Below are 26,752 nucleotides of genomic sequence, written 5' to 3' on the forward strand. Positions count from 1 at the left end.
ATAGCATTTAAAAATAACTTCGGGCGATGTCGGAAAAAAAGCTGAACGATCTTAGAGTAATAGATTTACGTGCTGAACTTGAAAAAAGAGATTTAGATAAAAGTGGAGTAAGAGGCGTCTTAATACAGCGATTGTCAAAGGTAATTTTTTTGCTGTTCGTAGGCATGGTCAAAGAATGTAATTATCGTCACGGCAATATGTGATGTAAACAATGTGTGTTTCAGTATTTGGAAGAGGAAGGGCATGACCCAACTACGTATAAATTTGATTTGAGTGGCATAGATAAAAACACGGTGAAAAGAGCACGGAGAGTAGAGAGTTCAATTGAACCAGACAGCGAGGAAACGCCTACCATGGAGGACATGATCGTCCAAGACGACGCCGGCCAGGAGGAGGAAGTCAGTCTGCAGCGCGAAGCTACCTCCGAGCATGTCCCGCCGGCCGACAACAACACGCAGATGGATGTCGATGATAGCGACAAAACAAATAGAAAACGAGAACACAAGGAAGAAATAGATGAGGCAAGTGAAGCCAAGAAACCGTGTTTGGACAATGATGATCATAAAAATGAAAACAATACAGATGCTGAAGACAGCATCAATCTTGACATTGGAGACGATGAGTTGCTCAATGAAGAGGTACGTTTCTATTTCTTCAGGGTCACTGTTACACTGCCAGCAATAAACACTAAAGTATCCAATGGTTTTATCATGGAAATTGATTAGAATTTGGTAATTCATTGACAATTTAAATTTGTATACCTATATATTTACATAGGTAGTTATGCACAATAAAATTAAAATATAAGAGATTATTATTATGTACGCTTGTTTATTTTCTAATACTCAATGTTTCTAACCAAATAATACTGTTGTTTTAAATCCCTACTTTATCACATGGCTGAATGCCAACTAGTATAAGCACACTTGTGACCTTTTGTTTGTTTTGTTGTTTCAGCCTGATACTACTACAAAAGCTCAGCAAGGTAAGTTACTTACAATGGTGTGCTATTTTAATACAGAAATGTTTGTATAGTTTTTATGGACTACTTTATTATTAAAATTATAGATGTTATACTTTGATGTAAAAATATGTGCACTGCATTTTAACATATTGAGAGGATAGTTACACATATTACGCGTCTTGTGTAAAGTGTTACTATATATAAGTTCACTCAATTGGAATGAAGATAATAGTGTGATCCTGTGGGCATCACAGTAGAACTAGTACAGCCAACTCAGGATGGAATTCAGGACAATATTCTTCTACGCCCAAGAAAGCCGCCTGCTGAAGGAGAAAGCGTTTGCTGACCAATAATCCAGACTCCATACGCTGATGAGTCGTGTCAAATGTAACCCGCAACAGAATAATGACAAGCAGAAATGCAGGTTTTGGAGGTTCCTGCTTTCCATTAAACTTGTATCATAACAAGACATATTTCCAGTGCTCTTTGGGAGTATATTCATAAGATTACTTTGGGCACAGTAACCTTTGGCCATTGTTCTGCTGATAGTGGTGCTAATATCGATCAAGTTTTCAGGTCAAGATTTTTTAGTTTGTGTGAAAATATCAAGATTCAACATCTTCATCTTCTCCAACTACTTACAATGCAGCACATTGTGAAGAGAGGCAGGGTGGGCCGCTCGGAATGGGCGACCTGCTTTGGCTCAGCTGATCACTGCTACCTGATGTAGATGACGGAGCTAATGAAGATGCGGCGGTGTCAACACGGGATGATGCAGCAGCAGAGCACTCTGCAGCTTCGGCCGACGTCGCACCATCCGATGCCCAGCAAAGTTTGAACGATGCTCCTGCCACTAGGTTGGTGAACGCCGAACGGCCGTCGCGACGCCGCCGCGCGCATCCATACTTCGATTATTACCACATCCAATTGATATTTCGTTATCACTACAAAGTTTTGCACCAATAATAAATCAAAGAAGACTGATTTTGCGGTCTTTGTGTCAACCTGCGAAGATAAAGGAGCGATCATCAAGTACACTGGCCTGGTAGCTACAGAAGATTGAATTGGACATACAAAGAACTTCAAACATGTTGAAGAAATTGAAGCAAGAAGAAACTATGCTGCGGAAGAAGAACTTGTACGAAGTTGCTGTGAACAAAAACACATATGGGTGGAGTAATGGTGCAAAACTTTGTAGCTGATGTGTGTGTTGCAGTAAACTTACTTCTGTCACAAAAAGAAACTTGAAATAAAAGTAATATCTTCTAAAATGCTAAGAATATTCTACAGTCCTATGTATATTTCTATGCATTGTTAATCATTTAAAAAATTTTCTTTTTTCAGCAATGATGGTGAGCCTGGAGGCAAGGAAAATAAAGGTAATAGTAATTTTTTTTATGGCTATTATTCACTTTGCTCCATGATAAATTAAATTATTATGCCTTTGCAACTCTACCAACTAGTAGGTTTGTAGGTATATCTATTATTTTGAACTATAGTTCATATATATATATATATATGTTGAATCTTGTGAAAAATATTACGTATTTTTAAGTAATTTGCTGCGCGCGACAAAATCAAACTGTTAGCAAGTTGGTCATGTATAATATTTTCACTGCGTTTTTGTATACTTTAGTCTGTCAAGTGTTGACTTCATATAGTAGAAGTATCGGATAACAACTTCACCCATTAACTGCATGCAGTCAAAACAGACTTCATGCAGCGGAGACCTAATACACACATTAACTGCAAACATGCAGCCAATCTGTTAGCAGCCTAGCAGTTGTAGTCATTTTAATTACTTAATTACGTCATCATTAAACATCATAAAGTCGTTTATTGTGTATGGATTAAACAGCAATTGTAGCTTATGTTGAGTAATTAGCATTTTGTTATTTGCCTTTCCGCTCAGATTGTGAAATAAAATTTAAAAAAAGTTTATAAATTAATGCGCTGTTCTATGGCAAGGCGAAGTCTTGAATCTCTTTTCATTAATGTCATTGACTAAGCGAAATTTACGTACCAACTTCTTTTGCTGGCTGTGATTTAACTCTATTATTATTACTTGGAAACGGAAGAGAAAAGTGTTCATGATAAAATAGGATTTCGAAAACAATTTCAGGAAACAGTAATACAATTGAAATCAAGATTACTGGCCTTTAAAAATAATACCAGTTCCCAAATTTTCTTAAAGCATCAACATACTTAGGGGAATTTCACGTACATATATAGGGAAATTCAATGGTATTTCACATAAAACTTTCGTACCTCACCATTCAGCGACAAACGGACCAGCGTTTGTCCCAACGATTAACTATACCGGATGAAAACACAGCTATGACGACCGCCTAACCAGTCCATATGAACTGCATTGCATGTGAACTGACTTTTAATATCAGAATTACCTGATATACATGTCATCACTCGAACACTAGTGGTAGAGTGAAAGTAGTAGTGAATAACAAGGTGTATTCAGTACAGTGGCGGAGAACCTGGGCCGCCTACACCAATGCGTGACCAAGGACAGGGACAGTTGTAATTTATGGAAGATATAGGATTGGAATGTAGTTTTAATTACATATTTAAATATAGACATGCATATATGTTGAATGTGTAAGAGTGACAAATGGTTGATATTATTTTTCATAATACACAATTGTCTATTAAGAAATCAATCTACTTTTATCGAATTACCAACAGGCACGAGAAAGCAGCTGAAGTCCCTCCAGCCAATTAACGGCGGAAACCATATATATAGGGTGTATATGTACAACCATATGTACGGGCAGCAAGGCCAGCTACCTTAATCGTTGTGGTTACAAGAAAATCATGGATAGTCTTCAAGAACCGTTTTTCTGTAACTACAACGATTAAGGTAGCTGACCTTGCTGCCCCGTCTCAAATTTACACCGCCAGATACACAACTCGAACCACCGTGCATTTTTATTTTAAAAGAACTAAAATACAAAATTATTGTTCTCATCGAACAAAATTTTCTCAGTTTTAAAAATTTCAAGAGGTTCTCTGTCTGTATGTTTTTTTGTATGTATGTTACGCGATAACTCCGGTATTTGTGAACCGATTTTCATGATTCTTTTTTGTTGTAAAGGGGGTACTACCATAGTGGTCCCATTTCGTTTTAAAGAAAATCATCCACCTCTAAGGGTGGCTGTTCACGCATGAAGATTCATTTTTATAAATAGCGCCTAAATTTTACTTAAGGAGCAATTATTTTAATGGTTGATTTTGCTATTTCTCCAATTTAAGGCGTTTTTCTCTCAATATACTTTGGGAAGCGAGAACCGATTTTTATTATATTTTAGTGGCGAACTAGGGGATCAAATCGGGGTTTGCGCAATACCCGATAACCGATATCAATAAAACATGGTAATTGTATGTAATTCCACGTACTTTTGAGGTCGGTTTTTTAGTACTCTGTACTGAGATTATGTTTCGTTTTCACGGCGACGATTAAACGACAAAAACAGCTATATACGCAATTTCATATCGTTATTCTTGTTCTTCAACGTGTGTAACAATAGTTGATTACCAAATAAACAAAAAAAAAGAATTACTCTATGGCTCAAATCCTGACTTGAGCATTGAGTAGAGTTCTAGAATACGACCCTAATAAGCCTCTTATTCCGTATAACCTATTCAGTATTCGCAATTTAAAAAGAAAATAATAATGGCAAATGGCAACATAGTTCTATCAACTGAAATATGTCACGGGGAGGTTTATCATACAATGCATGTGATATACTGCCATGCTACGGCCTATTCCACAAGTCCCTACCAGCTGTCCCCCTGGTGGGGACAAGTGGATTTTTTTCCACACCGTCACTGGTTGGGATAAGTGGATATGAAATTCCACTTAGCCCTACCCAACCGTTTCTATTAATAAGTACAGTCGAGAATAAAACCATATCAATGAAAAGTATAACTATTTATTTAAAAACACGGTATTTATTACCTGCTAAGGGCGCCTCAAATTAGACGCACTGCAGTGGCAAGTCTGGCGTGGCAGCCATACCACTACTAAATTTTCATAGCTTTTTTCGTCTTTAAATTGACGTTATACACGTCTCCAGGCAAATTCTTAAAACAAACATTTTAAGTTTACTAGCCTATCTTCAGTAGGTAGCTCTCTTTAAAATATTAAAAGTTAAGATTCTGCTAGTACGATTTTATTGTATGTGAAGTCGGGTACTCACTAAAGAACTGTAACCGTTACATGTTATGTTACCAAAAATCATAGCGCGTAATAAGCCGTCGATGACCGGGGGGCCTAATATAAATTCTTATTTACACGCAGTTTACGCCGTAAACTGCCTTGTAATTTCGTATTATGAACTGGTAATACCAGCCAGTCAGCGGTCACGTAATACTAAGCTGTCCTCTGCCCCAAGTTTAGCTGGCAATATCGTGTTACAAACGTTATTTTGACATCTTGTTCACGTTTGATCTGTCAAAAAGTAATAGAATAAATAAATAAATAACGCACACACTCAACATAGCCTCGCACTAGGGAAACCCTGTGTCGCGGGTGCCATGGGCACACACATAGACAACCACAAATTACACCCAAACTCACGAGAGAAATAATTGTAGGCCATACAACTATTTCTCCCGGCCCGGGAATCGAACCTGGAACCTCTGCATGGCAGTCCGGCATGGTAACCGTTCGGCAACAGAGGCAGTTTTAATAGCAATAAACCATTCAGTTTACAGTGCCTTGGTGTAGCTTTTATTGTATTCTTTTGTGCATATTTGTATAATAATTATGATAATTATGAGTTTATGTATTTTTGGACAATCGTTTGATCATGTGCGATGAATACGAAATGTTTGAGTATCTCGAACTCACACGTACACACTCGAACCTCTTATTGTATCTGTCGCGTAAGAGTTACAGCTCGCTAATGAGTACCCGGCTTATTGATTGTTTATAGTTTGTTTTGTTATGTCTATATGTCATTTGCCACTCAATAAATTTCTGGCACCGCCAATAAGCAAACAAGAAGACTTATTAATTAGTCATCTATCATTATGATACTAATGCTCTTTGTGATTGGAGTAGGTCCAGTGCTTAATTGAAATAGCAAACTGCGAATATATCTTACGTGCTCACGAATGCATTGTTTGTTTTGTACTAACTTATTGCAAGGTATTTAATACATTATTGGTTTGTCCTAGAAGAAAAGCACAAAGTGGATGATGGAGAAAAGGAGAAGAAGAAGGAGGACGGTAAAGAGGGTGGTGCACGCAATTTGTGGGTCAGCGGCCTCTCTGGTGACACTCGCGCTAAGGATTTGAAGCAACTGTGCAGCAAGCATGGAAAGGTACGAGTTTTATCTCCGTGAGCAATAAATACCACTGCCTGTTGTTAAGTAATTTGGGCTGATATTTTTTAGGCACATAAAAATCGCGACTGGTAGTGATTTTATTTTTTAGTTTGATTTTGTGTAAAAAAGTTTGGTTGCTGCAATGGACAATGAGTTTTCATGCATGTACCGTGCATATGAGTGAAAGAATTTATAACAAACTGGTGGAGTTGTATAACGTTGTCATGCTAGTAGAATTATGCAACATAATAAACTTACAAGCAAAATGTTCTTCTAAAATATGTGCGTATATACATTCACAAAAGTATCAACAACAAATATGCAATTGGCGATGACGCTGCTCAGGCATTCAATACCTAGTCGTGTGACAACGGATTAACGCAGTGAGAGAGGCCATAAACTCAGGCACCGGCGCGTGGTGACGCTGCTGTGACGTCACACCGGTAGGCGGGGCCTCTAGGGCCGAAACGCCATAGTACCGGTCACGTGGCAGTAGTCTGATACGAGGGTTTGCTCCTGCACTGGACTGCAATTGTTGAGAAATGTAATTACACGAAAAAGTTGTGGCATGGACACCACATACGTAAAGTACCGAAACACTAGATTACCGGACGAGGAGACTCGAGACTTTAGAGGTTCGCTTTCACCAGCAATTTGTTTCCAAAAGACAAGTATCTCGCAACCTAACGCATCCAGAGAATGCAACTGGTAGCAAGCAAATCCCTCCGAAAGGTGCCAACACTTAATGTCGGAGATCGGTACGGTCTATACGTCTCGAAAAGAATGTATAGTCGCAATAGTCTGCGTTTCGTGACATAGTAATGCGCCTGTATTTCCAAGACCACATAGTCATGGTCTCACAAAGATACAACCAGGCTTGAATTTACTCTCTTCACTTCGCTTTCCTGAATGGTTGGACTTGAGCACCGAACCCTGGATTAGGTAAATATCTCTCCGCAACTGTGCACTAGTAATCGTCTTAATCAGTAATAGTCTGCATGATAAATCGTTGTTGCGTAATAAGAGGAAAGTTGCGCTGGGAAGCTGTAAGCTTCAGAATTAATATTTAATAGGTCGGATGAGAGAGCCTTTATTGACATGCTGCCAGTATCGATATGCTCTTAAAGTTTTTGTGATCTGTACATTGGCCGTTTGCTAAAGAGGCTTGCCAAACCTTATAAAAGTCGAGATACACGGCGAATGTATGAATATTTTCTAGTTTCATGTATGTGGCATTCATAAGGAAATCCTCAATAAACCAGTCACGAATTCACAATTTTCAAGGAGGTCGTATTCTTAGAGGTGATTACAATAGGATGTTAGGTTGCGAGGTAAGCAAGCCCCTCTCACTATAATTGTTAGTGCTGCGTAGTCTTAGAATAATTCCAAAATAGCCTGTTCCCGTTGTACATTTTTAGTGGGATATTGTTAATACGTCATGAAACAATTTATCTGATGTTTAAATCACACACTCGTCTATGACGGTGAGTAAATTATTGTAGAAATGCAAAAAAAAACAACATGCAAAACTCGTTTAAGCATTATTTAGTTGTAACATCTTTTTTACCTTTTGTACAGGTAATTGGTGCAAAAGTAGTAACGAATGCCCGCACCCCGGGATCGCGCTGCTACGGTTATGTCACCATGGCCAGTGCACAAGATGCCGAAAATTGCATTAAAAATCTGCATAGAACTGGTAAGTTATTCAAATTGTCAACTTATAGACTAATAACGTCCCCTTGACGATATTTGCATTATTTAATGTAGTAAAGTACATTAAATAATGCAAATATTACATAAAAATAAGTATTTAAACAAAAAAATATTATATCATTACGTTTACGAAGTAACATGCAAAGTGTGTTCAATTCTCACCTTAACGTTACATGTTTTGATCAGAATTACATGGGCGAATGATATCTGTGGAGAAGGCGAAATCTGAATCGGAGTCAGCGTCGCGGAGGCAAACCTCACGCGCCGACCGGCGCACGAGTCGCGACCACAAAGACGATATGAAAGAGAACATGGTGAGACATTTTCACATTTTGCACATATTAATCGGGACCGTTACGTAACATTTACAGTGTTTAGTAATTATATATTTATTGTTATTTGTATCTATGTTGCATGTTCTGTTGCGCATTTAATTTCTTTTTCTCTTTTTTTTTTTGCTTTTCCCTATTGATTTACATTTCACTTGATTATTAAGCTCGCATAATGCGAATGACAGTAATATGTGCGCATAAGGATAACAATTAAAAAGTATTTGAAACTCTTGCTCACTAGGCAGATGCAAATATATGCAACTTATTCGACACAAACGACAAGTAGTTTAAAATGGGAGTAATACTAATAATACTCACTATTCATTATTTTATTGCACTCATGTATATAGGTTACAAAACAAAATAAAAGCACACTGTAAATATCACTTAAACTTTCCCAATAAACATTAAATAATAGTAACATGAGTGGTGCTCACTTTTCTACAATAATTGTTACAACATTGATACTATTATAGGCAGTGAAAGACGAGAAGGATGATGGGAAGGTTAAAAAGGACCCAGGCTCTGGCGCCGACAGCCCTCGCTCCTCATCTGGCACGAGAGAGAAGTCTCAGCGCTCCGATAGGGTACTTCTTATTTCACAAATATCCTAACATTTGTTAATAAGTCACGTCATAAACACGTTCATTAAGGAAAGCTTTTCAGGGGCCGTCTCTTGTACACCAGCTGAAAACGAACTGCATATACTCATTTGTTTCTTTCTATCATTATCTTTTTTGTTTTTATTTATTAATGATTTTTCGCTTCATATAACGTATCCAAATTAGCACATTGTCGCTACGGCTCCGTTCGTTCTTGCATAAATAATGATATAGTGTTTTGTGATGTTAGCTGTCCTGTGAAATGGTGTACAAGAAATGACGCAAGGTCTATTTTCCCTAGAACTATCGCCTTCACATTTAATAAAAATTTTGTATGTTGTTTCAATAACTTATTGGCGCCATTTAACCTCAGGAACGAACGAGCCGTAGCACACGGAGCAACGAGCGCAGGAGATCGCCCAGAGAAGTGCTCTCGTTTTCTAAAATCTGGGTGAGCGAGTCTAGAATTAACATGTCTAACGCCTCGGAATTGGGTGCTAATAACTTCATGTTCCTAATCCTGCTTACCACACATCAATATCGCTTAACTAACCATTCCTAGGACACTTGTGTAAGTGCACATGGGACTCATTGCTGTGAACAACAATTCATAGACATGTTTTTCCTATTCTCAATCATCCCTTATCAGTGGGGAATGCAATTAGGGATGTTAGAGCAATACCAAAAGCTCTCTAATTTCAATGACCTTTGTCAACTGCTTTGTAACAGATGTTCAACCAATACTTAACTCGTCATCGTATTCCTCTACAACACATGTGTGTTATTCAAGACATTAATCATTGCGCTTGTGGGCTGATCGTATAACTTAAGCTACAATGGAATATTAGTTAATAATGGGTTCCAACCGCAATGTTCCCAGAATGTTCTTTTATCCACCATCAAGGAATGGATTTCAATCAGATTTTGACTGTGGTAATAATTCACTTTAATTTGCAATACAAGTCCTAAATCCTTGGTCTACCAGAATTTCATGACACGAAATTGTAAATAAAACAACCAAAATTGCGTCAAACACGCTAATGCTATGGTTCGTCTTGGTTCACCATTACGTACAGTCATATACATGAGATACCTGACCCCCTAACATGCCCAAACCGACAGTTTCGTTCTGAGAGCCATCTTACGTATTGAACAAAGAAAAAATTAAAGCAATTTCAACTTTATTTTGTAAGCAATACAGTGGAGTGTTGCTTGAAGATGATCAACATATCTTAAAAACCAATACTAAATGTCGTCATTTAACTTCCAAGTAAATTGGTCGAGTGGCTTGTTGTATCGACTGCCAGTTACAATACCCGTGGTTCGAATCCACGACCACTGCTTTGTTTTAACGTTACATTTTTAACAGCATTGTTTCTTCACGTTAACGTGTAACTTCATGTTAACGTTGACAAATCACAATATTTGTTCATTGGAAATTGCCTAAGGTGGGTGGGTAGATATTATTAATAAAGCGTAAGGTGTTTGCATACGATCGTGACTTCTGTGATTACGCATTGTTCCACGTTTCGTTCCTGTATGTCTATTCAGTTTTAATTACTTTCAAGGTTTTAGTGGCTTTCAAAGTTTTCTTTCTTATTTTAATATGCCGCACTAAACGGAATTATTAAAATTAGACATTATTGTTCTGTATGAACAAGAATTAGACATTCCTTATACCTATCTCGACGTTAAAAACAAAAAAAATACAATATTATAAGTTAAATAATGTTTTATTCTTAAAGTGACTCGAACCATGCTTGACTCGAATAAACTTACCGTTTGGCCACGACGGCGTTACTAAAGTTGGTTGAATTTTGTGTTCTGTATTAAGTCAGAACCATATGTTAAAGATCAAATTGGCTTAAAAACTTTCTTAAAATGTCATTCACTAATGAGACGACCAGGGAGTCATACCAAAATAAATTTTACGGCTCACAGGTTAAAGATTACGTTTGTTTAACAATTTTCTCCACACTTTTAAGCTCAGAACCAAAGGTCAGGTTTAAGGTCAGGTATCTTGTGTATATGACTACACCGGTGTAATCACATTTGTTTTAATTTTATTTTGTATGCAATGAGAGTTCGTTTTGTGAGATTGATGAGAAAGCTATTTTAAAAAAATCATGTTTTGCTGCAGTCACTGAAAATATTAACATTCCTGATTTCATTTTTAACTCATTGTTATTTTTCATTTTTGAAGACCTATCGAACGACACCCAGTGAAGTATTATGTAATTTAGTCTATTTTGTATTGTCTGTTTGGTGGAAGGAAGTTTTAATGTTTTTTTCAACTTGTTTTCATTTCGGACTTTTGGTCATCAATACACACCCATTATTCATGACGATAGGTGCATCAAAGAGCGGTTTATTGGCTGACGCCCATAAAAGAACCCTGTACCATTCCTATTATGCAGATTTACACAAAAAGGAATGTTCAGAAATTTTAATCAAAGTGTCCGAAGTGTTGCTTACAATACTTTTCAATTACCTTTTAGTCTGATAAGATTCAGGTAGACCTGTATCACTTTTTATTTCATTGTCAGACCACTGTGCAGATCGACAAACTTTATTTGTACCACTACACAAAATTATCAATTGTCATGGTAACTTGCAATACATTTGACATTCGTCATTGTTGAATCGGTAGTTCCTTTTACAGATGTCAGCTTCACAAACAAGTTGGTTGAGCTGTACAGTTAGAAAACAATTATTTACTTATCTAGTAAAGATTTTTAACATCCCTAGGTGCACAATTCATGCAGCATGCTCAAAATCATAATTTGCTTGTGTAGTTTTAACGACTTGACGACACTATTAACATTCGTTCATGTTATTGTTAATGCTGTATATTGGCCTACCAAAAAAAAAAAAAAGTTTCCGAACCTATAGGGCATTCAATCACAAATAGAGCATCTATAGCGCGTCAGTCTTCGTTTGGTCGACCGACAGCGCGCTTGTCAATCATGGCGTACTGTAGGTTATAACAAAAGCTAGTAAAAATGATTCAAGTAAAATGTAAAAACGGGATCGTGTATTAAACTTTCATTAAATAGTATATTGTGTTATCATATTTATCATTTAAAAGTATTATTGTGTACAGCAGTATAGTATTTCATTTGTATTTAAATTATTCGTAAATGGGCACTTATGTTACAAAATGTCGAAATTCTTGTCCTTTAAGTAAAAAAAAGTATTTGATTCTTGCCGTAAACATTTAATAGCAAATTATACTTTAATTGCTGCAAATGTCTACATAAAATATTGATTATTCTAATTACTTAATTATAATAAAATATCCCCAAAATCATTCCCTCGCTGTCCCAAGTTCCATTGTCAAACACGTTCTGTGCTTTAAATCAACAAATTAAATTTTAAACATTCGATCAAATAAAATATGTTTTTGCTAAATTAAATTATTCACGTCCCAATAAAAAAAAATCATTCCCTGTTACTTTTACCTTCACTCGATTTGTGAATGGATTTTTGACAGTCATTACCTCACGTCATACAAAAAGAAATTAAGCATTTGATTTTATTTATTAATTATGCACTCAGATGAGTTATTCCTAGTAGTAAGCTTACACAAAATATTGAGTCTAAATGTAACTTTATGTAGCTATTTTTTCTTGGTTAATTTTGATATCGTCATTCCCTGAACCTCAAATGTTCCGACAACCCTCTTCTTTTCTTAAATGTCATTTATTTTGTGTACCACCATATCATCAAAAACTATTTACGTAAGTACTATGAAATTGACAAGAAATAAATACAAGGGCAGTTCTCATGATATTTCGAAATTTGTGCCTTCGATTTAATGAATATGTTTAGGAAGAATTTGTATTTATTTTTTGTCCATTTCATAGTGCTTACGCAATAGTTTTTGATGAAATAGTGGTCCCCAAAATAATTGACTTAAGAAAATGTATAGGGCAATCAGAACATTTGAGTCAGAAGAAATGATGGTGAGGGAATGAGGAAATCAAAATAAACCAAGAAAAAATAGCGATATAAACTTACTTTTATACTTGATATTTTGTGTAAGCTTACTGCTACCAATAACTCGTCTGAGTGAATAATTAACAAACAAAATCAAATGCTTAACTTCTTTTTATATAATGTGAGGGAATGACTGTCAAAAATTTAACTTTTAGAATTTTAAATTAAATCTTTTCATAATAGACCATTTGAATTTCGTCATTTTGAAACGTTTACAGTGCTGCTAACTTTCAAAAACTTACAAAATGCATTTACCAAAGATGAAAAATGTGTTCACAAATCGAGTGAAGGTAAAAGTGAGAGGGAATGATTTTTTGGTTAGGACATGTATAATAATACATATTTTGAATTTATCGTGTTTTTGCCACAGTTTAGTTTTAATTTTGCACATATTAATACAATATTTTATTTGATCGAATGTTAAAAATTTAAAGATTATTTTTGTTAAATATGTTGATTTAAAGCACAGAACATGTTTAATTATGGAACTTGAGACGTAGTGAGAGCACGGTTTTGGGGATATTTTTATCTAAGTTTTTTTTTTATTTAAATAAATTAATCAATATGTCATGTAAGCATAAGTAGCAATTGAATTATAATTTGATATTAAATATTAATTTTACGGCAAGAATGAAATACTTTTTTTATAAACCTAAAGGACAAGAATTTCGAGATTTTGTAAGAATTACCCACCAATTCTTACTAATATTTTTCATAAATATCGAAAGCACGAATTTCGGAATTTCATGAGAACTAACCAAATGTACATAACATAAAATAATCAAAGAAGCAACTGTCCTTATTTTACACATAGCATGGTTGTTCAGTTCAATTGTTCGAACCACACGCAATTGACACATTTAGAACAAATAAACGAAAGAGTCGTTTTGACGTTAATGTTACTCTTAAAAATATTTTTTATTAAATGATAGTTATAACGTAACTAACAAAATATTGTTATACTTACGGCTTGTGATTACCTATCGGAAGTCCGAAATATCGTTTACGCGGCTTTTCGAGAAATGACGGTTCGAAATGTCACAGGCATAGTTTTATATCTAGGTGTACAAGTGATAATCGTATTTTCTCTGATTTGTATCGGACTAAGCGCGTTTTTCCGAATCCGAGACTCTACAAATTAGAAAACTCGGTCGCGCTTCGGATAACGCTTGTGCACTAAATCCGAGACAATACGAATACTTAGAGATAAAATGAGCCATTTTGAACCGTCATTTCTCGGATTCGGAACTGATACGAATCGGACGTAGTGCGCAAACGCTCTTAATGCACAAGCGACATCCGAAGTGGGTCCGAATTTGTAGTCTCGGATTCGGACTATAAAGTCAGTACTTTGTGGACTCTCAATATTTCCAAACTTTGACATTTGACGTATAACGTGGTGTAATGCTTTTCAGTCTTTCGAGTCGGTAGGGATTTTAAATTTAGTTTTAGTGTGAAAGAAAAGAATAATAAAAAAAAATTGTAAGTAACGCCAAGCGTAGAGGAACTCAAAAATATACCATTTCTGTTACCACTAGCATACCCCGGACACTCCATACAACGGTCGAAAATTATTTACCTACTACTACTACATACAGCAAGGCGCTATCTGCACACGCATAAATGTGTGCGTGAAGTGGCAGGGTTACCCATCACTTTCTCGCACTATTACGTTACGCGATCGGGGCGGCAACATAGCGAAATTTCTAACGCGAGTCTGTTATCTATGATTTTATTCATAGAATCCTAATAAATAAACATATCTATTAGGTATTTATATCGACATATTATTATATTTTTCATTAATTCACTAACTAGAGTAATATTGAAGCTTTATTTCAAAAATATATTAAAAGCACTTAAAATGTTATATTTCGGACATGTACTTTTAAGTAAGGTAACCAAGGTATCTGAAATTGCTTGTCCAAGTTTAGTTAATAATTAGATATATTCACTACTTACGTAATATTTATCGGCAATACGAACAGAAAATGCGTGAAGTAATGGCGTCTCATTATATTGATATAATAAATCTGTATTTTTTATACATACATACATTAAATAAATGAAGAAAACAATAACTGAATGAGACTCAGACATAAGTTTTTCTACTTCGTTTCATCTTTCGGAAAATGATGATAAACAGCCATACGCAGCACAATTCACGACCATTATAAATAGTAACGTAAAATGATGTTTTATATTAACGTACAAGTTTCGTAATGAATACAAGAAAACTATATTCAAATCAAAGCCGTCTCTCTTCGCACGAAAACGGCTCGCCGGCAACCTTGTTGTCGTTCAGCCAATGTGACCGGCAATGTGCGGGGCGTGGTGCAGTATCTAAAACTAGGGAGGGGCGGAGAGTGTCCGTTCTCTATTCTTTATTCTCTGCCACTAGACCACCTAATATCGAATGAATACCAATGGCAGTTCCCTTTATTAATAGAGACAGAAAAATGTCACGTGAAACTTCAAATATACCATATGTATATATGGTATCTTAATTATCTCAATGCCCACAAGAAAAGGTATTATAAAGTATAAGTACAAAAAAGGTATTAAAAGTATAGGTATAAAAGTATAGGTACAAATAATAACATATGGGAGAAAACAGCGTATCTCTTATTCCAATTGAGTGAAGTCGCGAAAAGCAACAAGTCCTTTTATAATAAAATACTTTTCGTAATATGCTTATTACTCCGTACGTTGTTGAAATTTACATTTTTCGTATGTAAATCTGATTAAATTTAACAACACCTAACAATAATAAATTAATGTCATAATAATCAAATAAACATTAAAATTCATCAAGTTTAACTGAAAGATGATTAATATTTTTTAAATTTTCGTGTTTTTCATAAATTTCCATAAAAATAAACACAATATCGTAATACGTACAACTGGAAAAAATAAGAAAAACATTTTTATTTAAACCCTGTTTTTTCATTCTGGTACATTGTAAGTGCTCTGTATGATAAAGTAAAAGAATCAGGATTTTCGAACGTCCGTAAAAGTTAATTTGCTCTAGCATGATTGTATGAGGCAGCGATAATCAGCAGCTCTCTATCTGGACTGAATTGACCCTAACGCTAAGAACAATTACGGCAAAAATAATGTCATGTCGTCCGGTCGTCTGAAATTGCATTGCCCAAACATAATGCTAGCAAAGTTTTATTAGTTCCCGTCGTCTCTAGCCTGAAGTGGAGGGGTTTTGCTATGCATATTATAGTGAGGACATACTAAATGGGAGAATGAAATATACAGAAAGAACGCGATGTGGCTCGCGCGCGCGAACGGTCTCGGGCGGCGCGCGAGGAAGAGCGGCGCCGGCGAGCGGCCGAAGACGCACTTCGCGAGCGCGAACGGCGCCAGCGGCAGGAGAAACACCGTCTGGCGGTAGAGCGGGAAAAGCTACGCGCAGAGAGGTAGGTATCACCAATTTTCTCATCTTAAATTTGTGCTTGAAATCCACCAAAACACCCGCACTTTCAATAAAGCCTTGGGTTTTGAATCAAGTTAACCTTACAACTTTATTCCAAATAGAGAAAAGATTGAACGTGAAAAGAATGAGTTGCTGAGACTAGAACGAGAACGCCATAGACTAGAACGAGAGAAGCTGGAGTTGGAGAGACTTGAACTCAAGAGAGCCCAGCTCAGGTAATTAATTCATAATTATTGTAAAATATTTAAACATTAATTATATTGTGACAAAGTTAACTAGAAAGGAAAATCAACAGATTGGAAGAAGAGCGCCGTAAACGCGGGTACGAGAGCAGCTCCACTTACCGCAAGCCTGCATCGAGTCCGCCGCCAGAGCCTTCATACGATCGTGATCAAAGGCACAAACGCGCACCGCCACCACCAATGGTCAGTACTAACAAGTAATAAATTTTGTACAAGAATTTATTGTTAATAAAAACTTATATAAGTTTCCTGGCGTGTTAATGCTGTGAAAATAAAATAATATGTAAATATTTCTAGACATCAAGCCGCGGACAGTTCGAAGCGCCACCGCCGCCTCGGTTCGAGATGAACTCTGGCTACGACCGCGGATCTGACAAGCGTGACCGCGATCGAGACTACAAACGGGGTGACTACTCTCGCCACGTCTCTTGTGAGTCTAAATTCTTCAGCTAGAGCGCAAATATGTTTCTGCTACATCTAAGTTATAAAGAACAACTTATGACATGACACTTTTTTTTTTTGCTGCAGCTGGAAATATGAAATACACTAGTAATGGCAGCTCCAACGACGACACCCGGCAACCAATGCCGCCCGGTACTAGACCTAAAGAGCCTAGGTAAGGTCCGGTACAAACATGCATATCCATCTTTCACGTCATGGTTTTTGACGTAACATAAGGACATTTTCTTTCAGCCGATCATACGAATCTCGAGATAGCCGCTCATACCGCCCTTCTTCTCCAAATAAACCTGAGCCACGAAGTTGGAACTCTTCTAGTCGTTATCCCGACACTGCCCCGTCTAAAAGTAAGTGAAAACGAAAATCTGTAATAAATCTATAACAAAGTAAAAGTTCATGCCGTTCACTCTGCTCAGGAGGGCAACATTAACAAATTTATTTTTGTGCTGATACGTAGTTATTTGCAAAGGCAGCGGAGGTGGCGGCAGCAGCGAGACATGGTCGACTGGTGACGCTCGCTACGGCGGCAGTACATACGAGACACGCTACGCGCCCGCTTACCAGCCGCCGCCACCCGGCGCACCCTACCCCGACCGCTATGCGCCCCCAGCGAGGGATTACCGCAAATACTAGCATAAGTCGAAGCGTAAAGGTAGAGTGACATTTTTATAACGTGTAAATTCAAATATTAGTATTATATTCATGATTGCCTACACATTAACGGATCTTGTTCCGTTATTCGAACAAAAGTGTATAGCTTGATAATGCTGTTGACTGTACAAAACGTTCCATCTTCAAAGTAGATAACTTGTTAACAATTTTTTTTTTTTTCAGATAAATAAAAAATTACGATATGACATGCACAGATTATTTACGACAATCAGTTGTTTATTATGGAAGTTTTAATGATTTATCCTTCTCATCTAGTAGAAAGTTAATAAATAAAATTCCTATTTCGGGTACGTACAACGTAAATGGTTGATATCACAGATTGGTACCAGTTTTATTGTATAAATAATTATCAATTAAACCTAGGTTTGTGAATATTTTTATTCTGGCGTGATAGTAGTTCTGCATGGATATATAACCAATAATATTTTGCTTGCTTGTTCAAATAAATAATTTCAACTTGTACATAACTGTGTTTATATTTAAATATGTGATGTAAGGGTTCTTTAACACAACATTTTAAAGCTCACGTCTTCTGTTATGAGATTAGCTCAAAGAAAGTGCCTTCCAAACAGAGTTGTCTTTAGGTACGTGCATGAAAACCTCCTTATGAACGGCATCTAACTTCCTATTCATGCCGACCCATTTGCACGTCGTCGTCTTCCGTGACAAAATGACGAATCGTCGACCAGTTAAATGGAGCAAATGATACGAAATTTGAGAATAGACAGAAAAATCATTTTGAAATAAGGTATGTTAATGTTTGGTTTTTACTTAGTTTATTCCTTCGAACGAGTAAATGCAAATCGACCGCGTCGCTCCGCGCATCCTCGCCGCACTGATCAGCCGCTCATTTTATGATTAAATGACAACGTATTAGAAACTGTTTGTTGAACAAATTGGTTAAGTTTGTAAACTTCAAACTTAAACAATTTTTTCAAATAAATATAAAGTCTTTGTTTCTATAAATCATGATGATCTTATATTTATTTATTTAAAATGCAAGTAACAATAATACAACTTCCGTTAGAGAAGTACGGTACGTAGTCGCTAATTTACATTATTTTATGCGTTACAAATATACTAATAAAACTTACAGTTTAGATTAAAATGACATGTCAAATATCCTATCACCAGCATGCGTTAAGTACATAAAATAACAAATAAAATAGGTAACATAAGTTATACTTAATTCAATAAAATAACTATGTATTTAATACGTCGATTTAAAGCTTATAGAAATAATGCATCGGTTAAACTACGCGACATTACGTACTGTGACGATCCTAATAATTCGGTTTTCAACATAGTGAAAACTTTTAAGTCTAAAATTATAACCATAAAAGACAATGGCTATATGAACTTTACAATGAAAGGATCTACAGTACTAGTAATAGTTTTAAGGGTTTTGTTAGAAACTATCGAAAATGTTTAAGCGCTATAGTGTAGCAGCTAGAGCTAGAGCAATGTTTTTTTTATAAAGAATAAAATTAAAAAGAGCGCGGAAATATTAAAGACGACTTCAAATATTATAAAAACCGAAACAGGAAGAGTCAAACCTTGTAACTTACATTTTCAACTAAGATTTGATGACAAAATTGTAAACACGACGCAGAAGTTGCTAATTGAAAAAAAATTTACTGACATTCCAATTTCGACTACTAAGTCGTTCAATTCGTCCCCCACTGAATGAATTTTGAATCCTAAAAGAAAACATTGGAATTAGTCTTACTAATTTCAATTTCCGTCATATATTTCTGGTCTTGATGGTCTTTACGCCAATAAATAATTCTATTATTGATTGTATTGCGCCTCACTGAGCATGTGCTAACAAATGTGTTGAAGATGATGTGACAAAGAATATCAATATTGTTACAGTTTAAAGCTAGTTCAATTTTCAACTTGCTTTTCATGAATATTTTGGTGCACCAGATTTAATATACAATTTATTTTATGTATGTTTTGTAGGCTAGCTTTTTATTGCAAATATATTGCCGTAGTCCTCTCCATTTTCTTATTAATTAATTGAAATACTAATAATAATTAAATTTTTATTGAATTGATATTCAATTATTTTTTGTGAAATTACTCCACTAGTTTGTTATAATTATTAATACAAAGATCGAACACTCAGAAAAAACACTCAGAAAAAATTCCTTCGATCCGGTCGGATTCGAACCGACGTCTTCTTGCATACCGTGCCAGACGCTATACCAACTAAGCCACGGAACGAACCAACGGACCTCACAAATTTCTCTATGTGCTTGCATCGTGTCTTTGTACTTGGTCTTTCAACGACTTTTTAGTCGTAGCGCCATCTATGAGAAATCTATTACAGATTTATCACCCAGTTAGTACCTTTACAGCTACCAGTCCTGGCGAGAGATGTCGCTATTCACTGTGTTAATTAAATTTTTATTGAATTGATATTCAATTATTTTTTGTGAAATTACTCCACTAGTTTGTTATAATTATTAATACAAAGATCGAACACTCAGAAAAAATTCCTTCGATCCGGTCGGATTCGAACCGACGTCTTCTTGCATACCGTGCCGGACGCTATACCAATAATATATATATAATGTAATAATTATAACATACTAATAATAATTCGAAATTGAAGTCTTCAATAGATTGATTAATATTAGTAAACTGAGTTCTGTCAATGGACTACTCAATTGAAGCAGCCGATTTGATAGCCAACGATTTAGCTGAATAACGTGGGGCGCACTATAAGTTTCGCACTATGAATAAAAAAAATATCATAAATGATCAGAATTGAATTTATTGTTTCTCAAAATATTCGGCGTTAACGCACTTTTTCAGACGAATGAACCAATTTTGAAAACATCCCCACTCCCCCGTGACAATCTCTGAAACATATTTTTCATACTCTTCGACAGCCTCTTCAGGTGATGAAAATCGTTGACCGCGTAACTGGTTCTTAATTTTTGGAAATAAATAAAAGTCACAAGGTGCCAGGTCGGGACTAGACACGGGATGGCTCATAAGGTCAACGTTGTTCACCTTCAAAAATTCATTTGTCTGTCTGGCCGTGTGAGAACTGGCGTTATCGTGGTGCAAGATTATATGGCGTTTACGGTTATTTTTACGGAGTTTGTCTATAACTTCCGGCAAACATGATCGTGTACCAATCACTATTCACGGTACAACGATTCTCCAAAGCAACAGTAGCCACGTGTCCGTTTTATTTAAAAAAAGTAGAAATTATCCGCTTGGAGGCACTTTACACGCGCGCCACTTTGGTTGGTTTCGGCTCATCTCGAAAGAGCCATACGCTCGATTACTGCTTTGTTTTGGGATCGTAACTATAAATCCATATATCGTCACTTGTTACTCTGTCCCACACCATATTTGTCGCCCCTTCGTTGAATCTGGTAAGCATGGCATTGCACCGAGCGACGCGATCCGTTTTTTGAGCCTCGGTCAAATTGTGTGGGATCCACCTAGAGCACAGCTTTTTCGCACCCAAAAGTTTGTGTAGTGGCATAAATGTTTTCAAAATTGGTTCATTCATATGAAAAAGGGCATTAACGCTAGCGGAGAATATTTTGAGAACCAATAAATTTATTTCTGACCATTTATAGTATTTTTTTTTCTTATTCATTCCGGAAACTTATAGTGCGCCACGCGTATAACAATAGGTACTATTTTAAATTCTGTTTCAGCTGGCTACTGGCAAGAAGGTATTTTTTAGATTCTATACAAGGTTCCTACGTCAACAATAGCCTCAACTCACACTGGCGCAGAGTCGATGTGTCGCGATGCGTTTTGTTTTTCGTCTATGGCATATTCGTCTCTATTTTCCCATTATTAAGGTACAAATTTGTGTTTTGCAAATATGGAGCGCGTCGCGTGTCGCCGCGCATTACTTGGGCGCAGTGAGGCGTCTGACGCCGACCACTCTGTAATCCGGGCGCACTAATGCCATCAGGCGTTGTAATTGAAAAACAGAACGCGACGCTTCGACTCTGCGCCAGTGTGAGTTGAGCCTAAGGAGGGATCAGTGACATCTCCATCGATAAACTTTAAAAAGCACTATATTAAAGCACTCGCTCAATTTGTTAATATAACGCAGTACCTCGTATATTCAAAAGGAGATCCGCCAAATCCCATACAAAATTACCCCAGGCCCGGCGCCAAAATAATGTAACTCAATTTTTAGAGTAAAAATAGCAAAAATATTATATAGTTTCGGTATTGCTAAATTCACATGCTAACATTGTCTTTTTGCCCGTTGAATTTTAATAGGGGCTCTTTGTAAAATTAAATGTTTTAGAGAAATGTCGTCATTTTTAGTTCATTAATCTTGTAATTAGTCATTATGGCGTATAAGCATGTATGTACTGTACTGTAAACTATGAAATGTCTACGACGTTGCCGTAATGATCGTGTACACAAAATACAAACGTCTGCCATTTCACAAGAAAATCAAAAGTCCGGGAGGGTTAAACAAAGTAAAATAAAGATCAAGGTAAGGTATCGCACAGTTCACAGTACACAACACAACAAACGTTAGCGTAGGACTGCGCGTGAGCAGAGCACGCCAAAGCAAAGCGGGCGTCTGCGTGTTTCTCCCTCTAAACCATTATATGTGAGCGAGACAATAAGATGTATCCAGTTGTGCCCTCACGTCACAGGTGCGTTCATCCGTGCGTGTTCATCCTTTCTTTGCCGATTGCTTGAAGGTCATGCGGCCATTAAGTAAAGTCGCGTAAAGCGATAATATAACAATACAAATATACTTTATTTAAATTATTTGTTTGAACGTATTTGTTGTTGTACCTTTATGCGAATGTTGATATATTTATCATTATATAATACAAACAAAAAGCTAAAACTAAAACATTTGACTTGATTCTTCTATTTATTTATGGGAAGTTTATACTATTTTTTTTTCTAAATAAAAATATAACTGCAAATGAAATATGTTTATATAATATGATTGATATACATGCTTATATGCCATAATTATTTATTACAATGTTAATGAACTAAAAAGGACGACGCTTCTCTAATAAATAGAATTTTTCATAAAGCGCCTATGAAAATTCAACAGGCAAAAAAACTATGTTAGCATGTGAATTTAGCAATACCGAAACTATATAATATTATTGCTATTTTTACTCTAAAAACTGAGTTACATTATTTTGGCGCCGGGCCTGGGGTCATTTTGGCGGATCTCCTTTTTGAGACAAACTTCGACTTAAAAAAAAGGTAAACCTAGTAGTTGTTTATAATTCTTATTTCAATTTGAAATGTTTGTGTTCTGTTTTTAATTTCTATTTCTCGTGATGGAGGGAACAAAACTGGGGAGAAGGGGACCTTTGAACATTTTTTACGTAATATCTGGTTGTAAAATCCTAATTTATTTTATTTGTTTACTGCTGTAGTTAGACCTATTATTTGACTACAATCATTGACTTAAGTCAATAGCTACAATCGTTAATAATAAGCACGATCAAAAATGTGTAATACTGTCAGAATTCCCATTTTTGTGAAGGAACTCAAAACCCGCCTGGGGCACCTGAATTCGTTAATTTAAATGAAAATTACTTATTTCATCACATCACAATTTGTTGAATTTCCGTACGAACTTTTGTCGCACCCCCCGTTTTCACTGATTTGACCCCATCTGACTTTTAACTCTTCGCAAATATGAAGAAATAACCTGGGAGACAAAAAATTGTATTAATTGAGGAAATGATAGCTGAAGCAAGGGCCTATTTTTAGGTAGAAGCAGTGAGCATTCAACCCATCAAAAGGTATTTACAAATATGTCATTGGGTCGAAGAAATTGGAATATCGCTGGTCAAGGAGCAGAATTAAAAGTGGATTACCTAAAAAAATAAACCATTTTTTTTAAGTTCTCAAAGTCACGGATTTACCAAATCGCCCTCGTAGATCGTGACCGTCAGGATGGCTGGTCGCCTGTGACGTCTGGCACCGAGGGTATATTCAAGAATTGCTACCTTTTATAAATAATAATTACCTCTGACATATTCTGAGAAATTTAAAATAATATTCTGATATCAGGGTCGTAAAATTTTCAATCGGTTATATTTTTTACCTAATGTAGATAAGAAGCGTATATATTTATTACCTTTAATTCATGAAAGTAGGAAATAAGTAGCAATTATTGGTAATACATTCTGGAAAATCTGCTCCCTTCATGCCGAACAAAGTGGCGACCAGCCGGTCAGAATGGCTGGTCAATTATTTTTTAATTTTTCGGAATATATCAAAGATAGCTATTATACTATATAGAAAAGGTAGCAATTCTTGAATATACACAGTGCCAGATGCCACAGGCAACTACTCGATTCGCCAGAGTAGCGTAATCGGATGTTGATGACAAAACCTACTCACAATGGGTAAATGTTATTGAAGCATTGTCCCTTATAATATAAAAGAAAACAGTAAATTTGATTAAGTTCATTTATTTCTACAACACTATAAAATAACATTATGTTGATGGACACTACTGGTCAAAATGAAATTTGATTTCACCTTAGATAACTACCACAACTGAAACACAAAGGTGTTAATAAGATTCTATGTTAGCCATGAACAGAAATCATAATAGACAGAGAACCTAAACTTCATGTAATGCTTCTGGAATCCTGAAAAGACTAAAAATAAAAGGAAAAAAATCCAAAAGAGTTCTATTTATACTTACAATAACAAAACTATTCTATTAAAAACACTACCATAATTAAGTTGCTGACAATTGTAAATACAGAACAAAATACAATACAAAAATCCCAGGATGTCCAAGGAAAGTATTACTGGCTCTGTTACTTGGAAGTTTTCTGTCTATTAAAATTTTTGGTCATGAAATGACATATTTGTTAAATTAAATGACGCCATATGATCATCAATTACTAGCTTATTCCTAAACACTAATGTGCATTTCCATCTTTGCATGAATTGTTCTTGTCAATATCATAAGTACTAAAGACTAGAGGCTGACAACATTGAGACATCACATTGAAAGCTATTTATTAATATTTATGGCCCAGCAGATCAAAATTATTCACAAATATAATTATTAGCAAATGCACATGAAAAAGGAACAACAAAATATACCTCCACCACTAAGATAACCAATTTCATGGAAAAGTATTCTTTCTTACTTGTCAATAAACTGTTGCATGACAATTTTGTTCCTGGGTGTAGTTCACATTTTCAACAAAAAGATTTGTAAAAGTTGGGACAATGTTGTCATTGTGTGCATAGGGAGGATACTGATAATTCCAAGTGCTGTTGTTTCGCATTGAAGAGTTTGCTGGTTCTACATCAAGTGATTTTAGAGCATTAACAGCATCTTGTTGGCCTTGAACTGCTGCTAGTTTGAGCAGTCGTGTTGCAGTTCCAATGTCGCGTGTGAGCCCACCTCTGCCCTGCCCGTAGTAAATTCCCAAGTTGTATAAAGCACCTGGATGTTCCAGAGCAGCTGCAGAACGATACAACTCCATTGCCTGTACCAGAAGTAAAATTGATTTAAATGAAATGGTAGGGTTGGGGATATTCTTATATGAATCTAATAAGTTACTTACAGCTTTCTCGTCAATGGTAACACCAATACCAATTTCATAACACAGCCCTAAATTGTACAGGGCTGGTGCATGGTTTCGGTTAGCAGCAGACCTGAGACACAAAAATGTTGCTTTATGTTAAATAAATTCATAATGTGCAAATACCAACTACATGTAACATATTGATCATAGTGTGCAATTGTCAGAATGTTTTTATTGAAATGTTTAAACATGTAGCGAACCACCTACAGCATCAATGTGAAGCTGGCGAAACACTGATTGTGGTTTGCAACCTTAGAGAAATACCTTAGCAAGTTAAGTCCATCTTGCAGTTGACCATTTTCAATGGCAGCCAATCCAAGTCTGTTCTCAATTGAGTTCAGAACTTGTCCTAAGTCCCCATCACTGGAATTTGTGTCAGTATCAGTGTCAGTGGAGGTACTGGTAGTTCTTTCATTGCTTGAATTGTTTTGGTCATTTGAAATTAAGTACACAGTGGGTGTGAATATTTCTATAATCTTCCCAACATTTGTAGCAGAATTTAAGCATACTGCATCTGCGTCAACATGTTTAACATAAGGATGCAATGTAGAAATCAAGTTCTGTATAGTCAAGCCGCTTTTGTGATGTTTATTCTTATGATACTTGTATTTCAGATGCAACAGCTGACTCGCGTACCATCCCACTACCAACGCACTACTCTGTAAGAAATCAGGAAAAAAAATTTTAAAATTATTATAGGTTGAAATAAAAGATCTTAATAAATTTTAAACAAAATACAATATTCCATTTTTTGTACGATAACGTAACAAATAAAGCCAAAATAAATGTTAGCCGAAAATAAACACTGATTATTATCTTACCCATGTTATGGCACCAATCCAAGTGCGATTGAGTTGATCAAAGTTCCAGCGCTTGCTGTTAGTATCATTGTCGCCTTTAAATGATTTCCAGCATTTTTGGGAGCTGAACCAACAGCAAGGAGCTGATCGATTGGTCTTATCTTCAGAAGCATTGGTAGCAGAGTTCACAACCCCAGCGGCGCTGCGTTTGTCGAAATGGTTGACACTTCGTTCAAAAGTATCTCTGATGCGACGCGACACATACTTCCACATGATGAGATCCGTGTTCTACATCAAATTTCTTAGAATGAGGCCATGGTCGGCCGGAAGACCGAACGCGACGATTAGATAAAAAATTTAGAGATCTTGAAGATCCCCAAAAGTACTTTGTGAGATCCCCACAACGCAAAACAGCATCTGCTTCTGCACTAAACTTTTTTTGTAAAAATTTAACGGCTTTCGACTTTGGCATTAAGCCATACAGCCTACAACAGCTATTATTCATATGACATCACAAGCAGAAATGATTTAACTGTAAATAGCTTCGTAATTGTTTATGTTTTTAGTAGAAACGGCAGGAT

The 26,752-nt window shown here is 36.1% G+C and overlaps 2 protein-coding genes across 7 annotated transcripts; one reads left to right on the forward strand and one right to left on the reverse strand.

Annotated features, from left to right (window-relative positions):
* On the forward strand, nucleotides 1–26,034 carry LOC113239360 (SAFB-like transcription modulator). 6 transcript variants are annotated; one of them, XR_003311183.1, is made up of 19 exons: nucleotides 1–140; nucleotides 225–638; nucleotides 958–985; nucleotides 1,695–1,821; nucleotides 2,309–2,343; nucleotides 6,161–6,306; nucleotides 7,888–8,005; nucleotides 8,209–8,336; nucleotides 8,831–8,941; nucleotides 9,330–9,407; nucleotides 16,223–16,383; nucleotides 16,502–16,615; nucleotides 16,696–16,825; nucleotides 16,940–17,072; nucleotides 17,171–17,258; nucleotides 17,336–17,448; nucleotides 17,559–17,753; nucleotides 17,936–18,060; nucleotides 25,986–26,034. XR_003311183.1 is itself a non-coding variant. In XM_026476331.1 (18 exons), the coding sequence occupies exons 1-17, from the start codon at nucleotides 27–29 to the stop codon at nucleotides 17,732–17,734; spliced, it is 2,214 nt and encodes a 737-aa protein (XP_026332116.1). In that variant the 5' UTR covers nucleotides 1–26; the 3' UTR covers nucleotides 17,735–17,753; nucleotides 17,936–18,242. The 6 variants fall into 6 exon arrangements, 4 of the variants coding, with proteins under 4 accessions (XP_026332116.1, XP_026332118.1, XP_026332119.1 ...); XR_003311182.1 differs by lacking the exon at nucleotides 25,986–26,034 and adding an exon at nucleotides 25,144–25,186; XM_026476331.1 differs by lacking the exon at nucleotides 25,986–26,034 and having other exon boundaries at nucleotides 17,936–18,242.
* On the reverse strand, nucleotides 24,235–26,528 carry LOC113239361. Its single transcript, XM_026476336.1, has 4 exons — nucleotides 26,193–26,528; nucleotides 25,636–26,030; nucleotides 25,351–25,441; nucleotides 24,235–25,272 (listed from the first exon to the last, which is right to left on the reverse strand). The coding sequence occupies exons 1-4, from the start codon at nucleotides 26,442–26,444 to the stop codon at nucleotides 24,931–24,933; spliced, it is 1,080 nt and encodes a 359-aa protein (XP_026332121.1). The 5' UTR covers nucleotides 26,445–26,528; the 3' UTR covers nucleotides 24,235–24,930.
* Nucleotides 26,529–26,752: the final 224 nt, after the last annotated feature.

The sequence above is a fragment of the Hyposmocoma kahamanoa genome, unplaced genomic scaffold (genome assembly GCF_003589595.1).
Source record: "Hyposmocoma kahamanoa isolate Upper Pololo Valley unplaced genomic scaffold, ASM358959v1 99879, whole genome shotgun sequence".
NCBI lineage: Eukaryota > Metazoa > Arthropoda > Insecta > Lepidoptera > Cosmopterigidae > Hyposmocoma > Hyposmocoma kahamanoa.

Excerpts from the sequence above, each read along its gene's own strand:
- LOC113239360 (XM_026476331.1), top strand. The coding sequence starts at position 27 with ATGTCGGAAAAAAAGCTGAACGATCTTAGAGTAATAGATTTACGTGCT. Across the intron at positions 8,006-8,208 it reads TAAAAATCTGCATAGAACTG|AATTACATGGGCGAATGATA; the intron begins GTAAGTTATTCA and ends TGTTTTGATCAG. Across the intron at positions 16,616-16,695 it reads CTCAAGAGAGCCCAGCTCAG|ATTGGAAGAAGAGCGCCGTA; the intron begins GTAATTAATTCA and ends GAAAATCAACAG.
- LOC113239361 (XM_026476336.1), bottom strand. The coding sequence starts at position 26,444 with ATGTGGAAGTATGTGTCGCGTCGCATCAGAGATACTTTTGAACGAAGT. Across the intron at positions 25,442-25,635 it reads GATGGACTTAACTTGCTAAG|GTCTGCTGCTAACCGAAACC; the intron begins GTATTTCTCTAA and ends TTTGTGTCTCAG. Across the intron at positions 25,273-25,350 it reads TTACCATTGACGAGAAAGCT|GCAATGGAGTTGTATCGTTC; the intron begins GTAAGTAACTTA and ends CTTCTGGTACAG.